This window comes from Saimiri boliviensis, chromosome 1 (assembly GCF_048565385.1).
Source record: "Saimiri boliviensis isolate mSaiBol1 chromosome 1, mSaiBol1.pri, whole genome shotgun sequence".
NCBI classification, from domain to species: Eukaryota; Metazoa; Chordata; class Mammalia; order Primates; family Cebidae; genus Saimiri; species Saimiri boliviensis.
Genome location: NC_133449.1, coordinates 169,028,979 through 169,040,492, shown reverse-complemented (window position 1 = coordinate 169,040,492; position 11,514 = coordinate 169,028,979). Strand labels below are relative to the sequence as shown.

Sequence of the window (11,514 nt, the reverse complement as noted above, 5' to 3'; positions counted from 1 at the left end):
AGGGGTGGAAAAGGGAGAAAGACAGTAAACGTGCGACCCTGAGGTTCTTGCCTCCAGCGCCCACCCTGCGACTCCGCTTGGGAGCTCCTCTTCGGGAGGCAGCCCCCATACGTATTCTCCGGCTAGTGTTTGCAGTTTTCACCTGAGGGTCTGAGCGAAGCCCCGCGGCGCACGTGCAGTGAATACCTCCACCCACCTTGGGCGGGGTCGCGCCCAGAGCCAATGAGCGCTTGCGGGGTGGAGGGGTAGGGAAGCTTCCAGAGGCCGGTGGGAAGGAAGTTTTAAAGAGGGTACAAGGGGACTTGCGGGAGAGCCATGCAGTCCAAGCGGGATTGTGAGGTAAGCGGCTGGTGACTTGGGAGTCGGCGAACTCCGCCAGAGCAGGGGTCGGCTTTAGGGACCCCAGTATCACAGGAGAGGTGGGGGGGGGGGGCTTGGCGATCCGCCATTCCAACCTGCCTTTCCTTCTCAGCTGTGGTGTGAGAGGGTGAATCCAGAGAACAAGGCGGCGCTGGAGGCGTGGGTCAGGGAGACGGGCATCCGCCTGGTGCAGGTGAACGGGCAGAGGAAGTATGGCGGGCCACCCCCAGGTACGATAGTCCCAGCCGGCCAGCCTGTACTGTCCCTACCAGCCCCCTTTGGGGGAGGGGTTGCGCCGAGTCTTCACTGTCAGAAACTGCGAACTACCCGGATTTATGTCCCCAGCAAAGGAGGAACTATGCCTCCACGTCCACCCGCCCCGTCGAGGGAGGGGGCCAGTCTCAACGTGTACCTACTCTGTGCCGGCCCCCTCTTTAGCCGAGTCACGTAATTATGTCAACCACCCAGTGTACGGGTGTAAACCCATTTCACAGACCTTTGTTCACATTGCCTCCACCCCCGCGCGCTGGGTCCGTCGGCTCAGAATTCGAGTGTCTCATGATGGTGGCCTCGCATACCCCCTTCCCACAGGCTGGGTGGGCAGCCCGCCGCCAGCCGGATCAGAGGTATTCATCGGGCGGCTGCCCCAGGACGTGTACGAGCACCAGCTTATCCCGCTGTTCCAGCGCGTGGGCCGCCTCTACGAGTTCCGCCTGATGATGACCTTCAGCGGCCTGAACCGCGGCTTCGCCTATGCCCGCTACAGCTCGCGGCGCGGCGCTCAGGCCGCCATCGCCACGCTGCACAACCACCCGCTGCGGCCGTCCTGCACGCTGCTCGTGTGCCGCAGCACCGAGAAGTGTGAGCTGAGCGTGGACGGCCTGCCGCCGAATCTGACCCGCCGCGCGCTGTTACTCGCGCTGCAGCCGCTGGGGCCCGGCCTCCAGGAGGCGCGGCTGCTGCCCAGCCCTGGACCGACGCCCGGGCAGATCGCTTTGCTCAAATTCAGCTCACACCGGGCCGCTGCCATGGCCAAAAAGGCCCTGGTGGAAGGTAGGCTGCTGGTGGGGGGAGGCTGGTTGGGGCCAAACCGGTTCTGCCAGGCACTTTATACTGAGCATAGCTGTTAGTTACAATACGTTAGTTAGAGTCAAGCATGCCAGAATTTGCAACCTTTTACTATTTGATCTTAGATTTATAAAACTTAAAATGGTGCTACCACCACCACTTAAGTTTGTAAGACTTCCCGAGCATTATCTCCTGACTTAATCTTCAACATTCCCCCACCCCCACCCCGCAAAATATTCACCGGACCCTCCAGCTATGAGGAAACTGTTAAATCCATTTGCTCAAGGGAATCCAACTGAGCCTTTTACTACTATAGAACCTGTTTTCTCAGACTTGTGAGAATTAAATAACTTAATGGGTATATGGTACTTAGCACACTGACTTACAGCAAGTTTTCACAATAAAGATTAGCCATTATGATGGTTATGAGTCAGACAAATCCTGCATTAATTAGTACTCCTCCAAGGAAACTGCTAATATAGCAGTTGTTACACTCCCTTTGCAAGTAATGGAACCTGAAGGCTTCTTTTCTTACCCTTGGTTACACTACCAGGAAATGGGAAGGCTACAAATTACAGGCCTGTGTTGCTGCTCCAAAGGGTTTACAGCCTGGAGGCTTGGACCCAGGGTTTAGATCTGCCCTTGGCTTTTTTTCCTGCAGGGCAATCACACCTCTGCGGAGAGCCGGTAGCTGTGGAGTGGCTCAAGCCAGACCTGAAGCAGCGACTCCGCCAGCAGCTTATGGGTCCCTCCTTGCGGTCCCCACAGCCAGAGGGCAGCCAGTTGGCCTTGGCAAGGGACAAGTTAGGGTCCCAAGGGGCTCGAGCTACCCTGCAGTTGCTGTGCCAACGAATGAAGCTGGGGAGCCCTGTGTTCCTCACCAAGTGTTTGGGCACCGGGCCTGCTGGCTGGCACCGCTTCTGGTACCAGGTCGTGATCCCTGGGCATCCAGTACCCTTCAGCGGCCTAATCTGGGTTGTGCTGACCCTAGATGGGCAGAATGGGCATGAGGTGGCCAAGGATGCTGTGTCTGCACAGCTGCTGCGGGCACTCAGTGAGTCCGGGGCCAGCCTCCTGTGGTCTGCTGGGGCTGAGGCAGGTACCACGGTTAGACAGTGACTCCCTTCTCTCTCCAGAAGCAGCCTGAATGGGCAGGCAGAGCCTGTGTCAGGCCCCAACCCAGCAGGCCTGGGTGGCCACTATCTGACCCCAAAGGTGGGGAGGGACATAGGCGCAGGCCCTTTAGCCTCCCTGCTGGGACAGGGCACCTGGGGACAAGGGACCTTGCCTTTCTCCTCTCAGTCCAAAGTCCAAACTGACCCTGTGATCTAACATGGCCATTCCTTGTCCACACCCACCCTATCATATACCTTTTCCCTCTCCCACAGTTTAGCATGAATCTATATTGTCCTGATTTGTCCTCTTCTTGGTTTTTATTTGGGGGTAGGGGCAGCTGAGCCAAAGGGTCAGAAATTCTGCCCTTTGCCTCCACCACATGGCATTCTGGTTTTGGTTTTTGTAGTTTTGGGTTTTTCTGTGCTGGTTGTATTTATATTAAACCCCTGGTTAGTATATGCTTGTGTCTGTGCTGTCTTGCCCCAGTGTAGAGTTTGTCTTATACTGGCAGAGTGAATAGCTGGTACAGGGTAAGTACTTCCTCACATCAGTGCTTTGCATGCATCTTTCTTGTGTTGCACCGTAGGATATTATAAACTCATATTCAAGCCAGGTGCGGTGGCTCACACCTGTAATCCCAGCACTTTGGGAGATGGAAGCAGGCAGATCACCTGGGTCAAGAGTTCAAGACCAGCCTGGTCAGCATGGAAAAACCCTGTCTCTACTAAAAATACAATAATTAGCTGGCCATGGTGGCAAGCGCCTGTAATCCCAGCTACTCAAGGAGGCTTAGGCAGGAAAATCGCTTGAACCTAGGAGGCGGAGGTTGCAGTGAGCAGAGATCACACCATTGCACTCCAGCCTAGGCAACAAGAGCAAAACGTTGTCTCCAAAAAAAAAAAAAAAATTTTTTTTTTTTGGTCAGGTGTGGTGGCACTCATGCCTGTAATCCCAGCACTTTGGAAAGCAGAGGCAGGTGGATCATTTGAGTCCAGGAGTTGAAGACCAGCCTGGGCAACACAGACTCCTGTTTCTACCAAAACAAATACAAAAATTAGCCTGGTGTGGTGGTATACACCTGTAGTACCAGCTACTCCAGAGGCTGAGGTGGAAGGACAACCTGAGCTTGGGGATGTTGAGGCTGTATGGTAAGCCATGATCGAGCCAGTGCACTCCAGTCTGGATGACAGCAAAACCCTGTATTTTTAAAAAATAATTTATATCCTCTGGGGATGCAGCCCAATAAGCAAGACTCTTGCCTGGTGAGGAATCGGTTCATTCCCTCAGTCACTGTCATCCCCAGTCTCCTCCTTCTCTTCCTGAGCCATGAAGTCTTCTGCCTCTTCCCTCAGTCCTGCGAAGAAGTCATCTGTGCTCCAAGCCTTGCTGCTCAGGGCCCGCAGTGGTCCTCCCTTTTTCTTGCGCCGACGGTAGTCATCCACCACCACAGCTCGCAGCTGGGCCATGTCCCAAAACTTGAGGCGCTGGTCATGGCCACTACTGGCCAGGAAGCAGCCACAGTGGGAAAGGGCCAGCTCCTCCACAGGCTCCCCAGCATGCTGGCCCACACTGCCTACCACTCGGTTTGGTAGGATGTTCACAGCCCTGGGCAGGAAAGAACAGTGTTAAGTACTGGCTAGCTGGGTCTGCCCTTCCTGAGACCTAAGGGCTGTCCCAGGCCTCCCTAACCTGATGACTCCATCAGTGGAGCCAGTACACAGCAGACTCTCGGTGACTGGAACCATGCAGTCAATGGATTCGGCTCTCAGGGCAAAGCGGTCACTTGTGGCCCCAAAGCCATTCCAGTTGAAGAGGTAGACGGTACCTTCACTGGAGCCACAAGCTACCTTCTTCCCACACTGCAAGGAAATAGGGAAAATGATGTGGAAGCTGCCTTAGACTAAGCCCCCAGCACATACCCCTTCATCCCACCATACCCAGCCTGTACTTTCATGAGAGTGACAGAGGTCAGATCCCCAGACTGAGGCTCTGAGAGCAGCTCGAATCGACGCCTCTTAATGTTGAAGACACCAAGGCAGCCATCTCCACTGTAGAGAGAGAGCAATAGGCTTAGACAAAAGGTCCATTTGAGGAAGACATTTCACATAGGAAGGGGAGGTGAGGCAGCTTTGAGGTAGTACCTGGCTGTCAGCAGCAGCTTCTTGGCTGGATCCAGAGCCATGTCTGCGATGTACTCTTCATGTTGCCTCATATCCATGAAGGGGCCCTCCTTCCGCTGGTCCCAGAGACGGATAACACCCATGTCATCCCCAGTGGCCAGAACATTCTCATCCACCAGCAGAAGACTGTTGATGGGGGCGCTAGAGACACAGATGCAGAACTTCTTGGAGCATCTTTGTCCCAATAGGGACCTCCTGGTCCTTTCCCTTCACCTCCATGCACACACACACAACTGGCTGCTCTACTTACCCATGAGCCTTGGAAACACGCCTTTCCAGTCGGCCCTGCTCCACATCTAGAACATGGATGGCTTTGTCCTTGGAGACAGTAACGAGCTCTGGGGAAAAGGTGCCCAGGTCATGGTGCTGCTCACTGCTCCCTTCCACATTGTTAGTTGCCTTCCCCAGTACTCACTCTGCCCATCTTGAGAGAAGGCCACAGCTCGGCAGGCCTTCAGATGGTGACCTGATGACCAGAGCTCCTTGGTTTCTCCCTCTTGGCAAGAGTAGGAAAAGCTGGGGAGAGGGGAAGGAGGGTAAATGACTCCAGACCCAGCCTGGGTTGCACTGAGTGCAGAGACCAACTAGACAGAGCAGCCTTCCCACCTACCTAGGAGTTCCTGCTTCTACACCTCCAAGCCCAAAAGTTTACCATCTCATTTTTCCACTTTCAGTGAGTTTCAAATGTTAGGTCTTGTTTTTTTTTCAATATACAGTAATTCAAGGTATATTTGCTCAAGATGTCTTTGTGATCTCACCCAACCCCTCTTTATCGGCTTTGAAAGCCCCAGCCTGGAGAAAGATTGCATCTGGATCACTGTGGAGGAAATATTTGTTACATCAATGACAAGACCAGCCCCAGAAGTTAGAAATGTAAAAATTAGTAAGGTAGAGCAGGCTCTTGCACTTCAGGTCTGCAGGTGCTAGAGAAAGACACAATTAATTACAGTACGTTGAGAGTACATGCTGAAAAACACCCAGGCTGGATCAAAATGGAGTGTGGGGGAGGCACCAGCCTATAAGCAACTTTGAGGTAAATACTGTTTACAGAATACCCCCAGTGCCTGCTTCAGAGCAGATCCCTTAAAAAGGGCAGAATGAATACATGATAAAATGCCAGTGAGTTCCAGGTGGCCAGAACTGAGCCTGCTCATTTTCTCAGTGCCTAACATGAAAAGTAGCTTAATACACATTCGCAGATTGAGTACTTGGGAAGGGAGAAGAGAGCCCTGGAAAGCTAAAGTGGTGACATGTGGATTGGATCATACAAGAAGAGTAACAGTGCAGTTTACCTGGCCAAGAGCAAGGAGCAGACACTGGAGGCAGCAGAGATAAGGAAGGAGGAGGGTTCCTTGTAGCAGAAGAGTAGCATGACTGAATCTGGAAAGATGGGCTGGGTGGACATGAGACCGTATGAGCCAAGAGGAAGTTTGAATTTAATCCTCTGGGAAAAGGACCCTCTTAACAATGGTCATGGCTGAGGATGAGGAAGGGGAGAACCAAGAGTTTCCTCCAGAACCTTTTTTAAGACAAGGTAAGCAACAAAGATGTGTGGAATGTGAAGAATGGTGGATGTCTAGTGCAACGCCCAAGTGCCTGGCACCATAAATATGGATAGTAGTAGAAGGGAACCTACATTTGTTCAACAGCTGCTTAGGCGCTGTACTGAAAACTTGTACCTGCTGCAAGGCAGGTATAATTCCCCCTTTCAAAGATGAAAACAGAGAAGTTTACATGCTCAAGGACAGCTAATGAGAGGTTGAGGTTTAAATTCATTAAGTAAATCTGATAAGCACAAAATCTTCATTTTTCCACTGCTGCTAACCTGTATCTTCTGTTCAAAGTCTAACATGTATTGAACACCTACCCTAGACTAGAGGTGAGAGATAAAATAGAGAACAAAACCGATGACAGATTACATCCTCAACAGTGTTTTTCACATTCTAGTCATATAACTGACTAGTAAGCTACAATCAGCATTTTGTGTACATGCACACAATAATAGAATAAAATCAGAAATTGTATCAGAAAGCATCATATATAATGTAAAAGATATTTGTGGGGCAAGGTCAAAGACATTTGAAAAACGTTAGTGAAGGAGACAGCATTCAAATAATTACATAAATGGATGTATGGTCACCAACCATTCATTAGTAAGAGAAAGGTACCATGGCACCTGGTGCCATGGCAGCATCTAACAGGTAACCAATTTTAGTCTGGGCATAGAGGAAGAGGGAAGCGATCCTGAGAACTCAGAGACAGTAGGTTAAGAGTGAGGGGAAAGGAGTTTTCCAGGCAGAATAGCACATGCAAAGGAGATGAGGTTTCAAGATGTATTTTTAAAAGGTATGGATGAATGAGCACAGATGGTCAAGGTGTTGAAAGCCAAATTTAGAAGTGTGTACTAAATCCTAAGAGCAGACCATTGAAGGGTTTTTGTTTTGTTTTGTTTTGTTTTGAGACGGAGTTTCGCTCTTGTTACCCAGGCTGGAGTGCAATGGCACGATCTCAGCTCACCGCACGCAACCTCCGCCTCCTGGGCTCAGGCAATTCTCCTGCCTCAGCCTCCTAAGTAGCTGGGATTACAGGCACGCGCCAACACGCCCAGCTAGTTTTTTGTATTTTTAGTAGAGACGGGGTTTCACCATGTTGACCAGGATGGTCTCGATCTCTCGACCTCGTGATCCACCCGCCTCGGCCTCCCAAAGTGCTGGGATTACAGGTTTGAGCCACCACGCCCGGCCCATTGAAGGGTTTTAATCAAGGGAGTGTCTGCTGGGATTTGTGTTGTTCTGTTCTTTTTGAGTCTCACTCTGTCATCCAAACTGGAGGGCAGGGCTGCGATATTGGCTCACTGCAAACTCCACCCGCCAAGTTGAAGAGATTCTCCTGCCTAAGGCTCCTATGTATCTGGGATACCACATCCGGCTAATTTTCGTATTTTTAGTAGAGACGGGGTTTCACCACGTTGGCTGGTCTCCAGCTCCGACCTCAGGTGATCCGCCCCTCCTCAGCCTCCCAAAATGCTGCGATTACAGGCGTGAGCCAAGATTTGTGGTTTGAAAGATCAATTAAAGGGGCCTGCTGAGCCTGTCTCGAGCTCAATATAATAATCCAGTGGGACGCCGAGGCGGGTGGACCACGAGGTCAGGAGTTCAAGACCAGCCCGGCCAAAATGGTGAAAACCCGTCTCTACTAAAAATAAAAAAAAAATAGCCAGGCGTGGTGGCGGGCGCCTGTATTCCCAGCTACTCCGGAGGCTGAGGTAGAGAACTGCTTGGACCTGGGAGGCGGAGGCTGCAGTGAGCCGAGATCGTGTCACTGCACTCCAGCCTGGGGGACAGAGCGAGACTCCATATGAAAAAAAAATAATAATAATAAAGTAATAATAACCTGGTGGGAAATAACAAGTGTTAAAGCGCTTTTTGTCCTACTATGGTCTCTGGGCTCCGCCAAGACATTCCAGTTCTTTCAACAGATTGGTATGGTATAAAAGCCGAATGTTACTGAATGAATTGGGCCCACTGAATCTTATAAAATTTGTCTCCCTGCAACTTTCTCTCATCCCTCCTGTTCCCAGCTCCATCCCCGGGGAGCTTGCAGACCCAGTGCCCCCGGCCCTGCCCCGACTCACACGAACACGTCCCCGTCCACGTCCCCTGCGGCCAGGAGGTCGCGGGCCGGATGGAAGGCCAGCCCGCTGGCAGGAGCTTCCAGCACGATGTCTTCCGGAGTGTCTCGGATCTGGGCCGGGGCTTCCATGGAGTTGGGGTCCTCCTCGTCACTCTCTTCCTCAGCGGGCCTCTCCTCACAAGTAAGGTCCATGCTGGGAAAGACAGCGAGCCACGCCGCCGCAGGGCAGTCAGCCCCGGAAACACCCACACCGCGGGAGGAGTAGCCTGGGACTCCACTTCCGCCTTGGTGGGCGGGGCCGGAAGTATCGTCGGGAAATTCTCTTACTGGGGAGGTACGTGCCACAGCTGGTGTGGGTGGGCCGGAGCGAAGAGACCGCGCCCACGAGATCTGCTACTTCCCTGTCCTGCTGTGGCCCCGTTTGTGCTAGGTAGACTGCGTGACCGTCAATTCCCTCCCTAGTCACGTTACGTAAAGTTGGGAACGGCGTGTAAATTCTTTCCTCTCCTACTCCATCCAGACAAGCTTAATGCCCTTGGGATAGGAGACAGGGATGCTAGTCCTTCGTGGCTTGGTGAAACCCAAGATCAAGTGAAGCGACAGCCAGGGCTGTCAGGAAGCCGCAAAAGCCCACGCTGCGCGGTGACAACAGGAGTCTCGGGCAGCAGGCAGCTCAAGCAGCTGCCGTCCACGCCCCTAACATCTTTGTGTCCAGTTTCCTGTGCCAGTTCCTACAATTTGTCTACGGAAACTCAGTGGGCTGGACAAACAATGCTCAGTTACCAAGAAATTTTTTTCTTTTTTGTTTTGTCTTGTTTTGAGACAGGATCTTGCTCTGTTGCCCAGGCTGGAGTGCAGTGGCCTGATCACTTCTAAGTGCAACCTCGACTTGCTCAGCTCAAGCAATCCTCCCAAGTGGATGGGATTACAAGCACACAGCACCGCGCCCAGCTAATTTTAGTATATTTTGTAGAAACGAAGTCTCACTATGTTGCCCAGGCTAGCCTTTAACTCCTGAGCTCAATCTTCCTGCCTCAGCCTCCCAAAATGCTAGGATTATAGGCGTGGGCCACTGTGCCAGGCAGGAATTTCTAAAAAGGAAAATGGGCATGACAGGCTGACGATCTGGACATCCCTGTTACCAAAGGCTCTGCAAAGATGGGAGCTTTCTCCATTGTAGGGATGGTAGGTAGATTAAGAGCAGGTGCTCCTACAGCTGAAGAGAGAACTTGTTCACATCTTTGTGGTACTAAGCCTTCTAAGACATCCTATATGCTGATGCCAACACCCTTACAGAGAGGTCGAAGTGAGATTGAAACCTCAGAGAGACTCTATGGCCCACATTCGCTGAGTGACTGGAAATGTTGCTGTGTGGTGGGTGTTGAGTCTTTGTTATTCACTATGTGGTCAACTGGAGGGTCCTTGTGGTCACTTTCATGAGGTTTAGTGGTACTTGAAGAAACTTTTTTTTTTTTTTTTTGGATGGAGTTTTGCTCTTGTTGCCCAGGCTGGAGTGCAATGGTGCAATCTCGGCTCACCACAACCTTCCCCTCCCAGGTGCAAGCTATTGTCCTACCTCAGCCTCCTGAGTAGCTGGGATTACAGGTGCCTGCCACCACACCTGGTTTGTTGTTTTGTTTTGTTTTTTTATATTTTTAGTAGACATGGGGTTTCACCATGTTGGCCAAGCTGGTCTGGAACTCCTGACCTCAGGTGATCCATCCACCTTGGCTTCCCAAAGTGCTGGAATTACAGACATAAGCCACCGTGCCCAGCCCCTGAATTTCTCTTTTTAAATCAACATCTCGCTCTGTCAGCCAGGCGGGGAGTTTGGCGGTGTGATCATAGCCCACTACAGCCTTTAACTCTTCAGCTTATTCCTCATCCATAGCTGGAACTACAGGCTCACAAACTCCTGGCCTCAAGAGACCCTCCTGCCTTGGCCTCAAAGCACTGAGACTGTGGGCATGAACCATTGAGCCTAGCCTCGGAAACTGAATTTCAAACCAACAGTCAACCCCCACGTCTCCCACGTCTTGCTTTTAGTGACTCTCCAGATCTTTTTTTTTTTTTTTTTTTTTTTTTTTTGAGACGGAGTTTCGCTCTTGTTACCCAGGCTGGAGTGCAATAGCGCGATCTCGGCTCACCGCAACCTCCGCCTCCTGGGCTCAGGCAATTCTCCTGCCTCAGCCTCCTAAGTAGCTGGGATTACAGGCACGCGCCACCACGCCCAGCTAGTTTTTTTGTATTTTTAGTAGAGACGGGGTTTCACATGTTGACCAGGATGGTCTCGATCTCTTGACCTCGTGATCCACCCGCCTCGGCCTCCCAAAGTGCTGGGATTACAGGCTTGAGCCACTGCGCCCGGCCTTTTTTTTTTTTTTCTTGAGATGGAGTTTCGCTATTGTTACCCAGGCTGGAGTGCAATGACGTGATCTCGGCTCACCGCAACCTCCTGGGTTCAGGCAATTCTCCTGCCTCAGCCTCCTGAGTAGCTGGGATTAGCAGGCATGCGCCACCATGCCCAGCTAAATTTTTTGTATTTTTAGTAGAGACGGGGTTTCACCATGTTAACCAGGATGGTCTCAATCTCTTGACCTCGTGATCCACCCACCTCGGCCTCCCAAAGTGCTGGGATTACAGGTGTGAGCCACCGCACCCGGCCTTCAGATGTCTTAATCTGTGCCATGTCTCTGTGACCTTTTTTACTAACTGGGACTGCCGCCTACATCCATGGAATCATGGCGTCATTTGTCTGAAATTAGCCATTCTAGGTGCTATTGCAGCAAGGCCCAATTTCAGCCTCTTAAGTGCCATGCACAATGCTGGCTTCCTCACAAAACTCTGTCGTACCAAGGTGAATATAATCAAAGACAAGGCAACGGCTAAGGTGACTTTATAGCTTTCTTGATTTGGTGAGGCCACAAATCTTTGGCTCAGAGTAGACAGTGGCAGCCTGGCATCCAGCCAGTAAGCAGTAGTGACCCCTAATGATGAGCACCAGACCAAAGTGCTGGTAATGAGCAGAAAGGAAGAAAAGGGCAGGGAATTCAAAGACTGGCAGGCCTATCCTGGGCCTTGGCAAATGTTTCAGGCTGATGAAGGGTCTAGGATAGGAATTCCTACACCTGCAGGGCCACACTATACCAGCTGTAAA

At 51.6% G+C, this 11,514-nt stretch overlaps 2 protein-coding genes across 3 annotated transcripts; one reads left to right on the top strand and one right to left on the bottom strand.

Annotated features, from left to right (window-relative positions):
• The first annotated feature begins 36 nt into the window (after nt 1-36).
• DND1 (DND microRNA-mediated repression inhibitor 1) lies at nt 37-3,037 on the top strand. Of its 2 annotated transcripts, XM_003933887.4 has the most exons (4): nt 37-339; nt 473-590; nt 952-1,413; nt 2,090-3,037. In XM_003933887.4, the coding sequence occupies exons 1-4, from the start codon at nt 316-318 to the stop codon at nt 2,545-2,547; spliced, it is 1,062 nt and encodes a 353-aa protein (XP_003933936.1). In that variant the 5' UTR covers nt 37-315; the 3' UTR covers nt 2,548-3,037. The 2 variants fall into 2 exon arrangements, with proteins under 2 accessions (XP_003933936.1, XP_010342744.1); XM_010344442.3 differs by having other exon boundaries at nt 37-1,413.
• Nucleotides 3,038-3,728: 691 nt separating this feature from the next.
• WDR55 (WD repeat domain 55) lies at nt 3,729-8,654 on the bottom strand. The gene is made up of 7 exons (XM_010344443.3): nt 8,359-8,654; nt 5,140-5,240; nt 4,975-5,062; nt 4,686-4,865; nt 4,493-4,592; nt 4,234-4,403; nt 3,729-4,149 (listed from the first exon to the last, which is right to left on the bottom strand). Exons 1-7 carry the CDS (start codon nt 8,547-8,549, stop codon nt 3,828-3,830), a joined length of 1,152 nt encoding a protein of 383 aa, XP_010342745.1. The 5' UTR covers nt 8,550-8,654; the 3' UTR covers nt 3,729-3,827.
• Between the last annotated feature and the right edge of the window lie 2,860 nt (nt 8,655-11,514).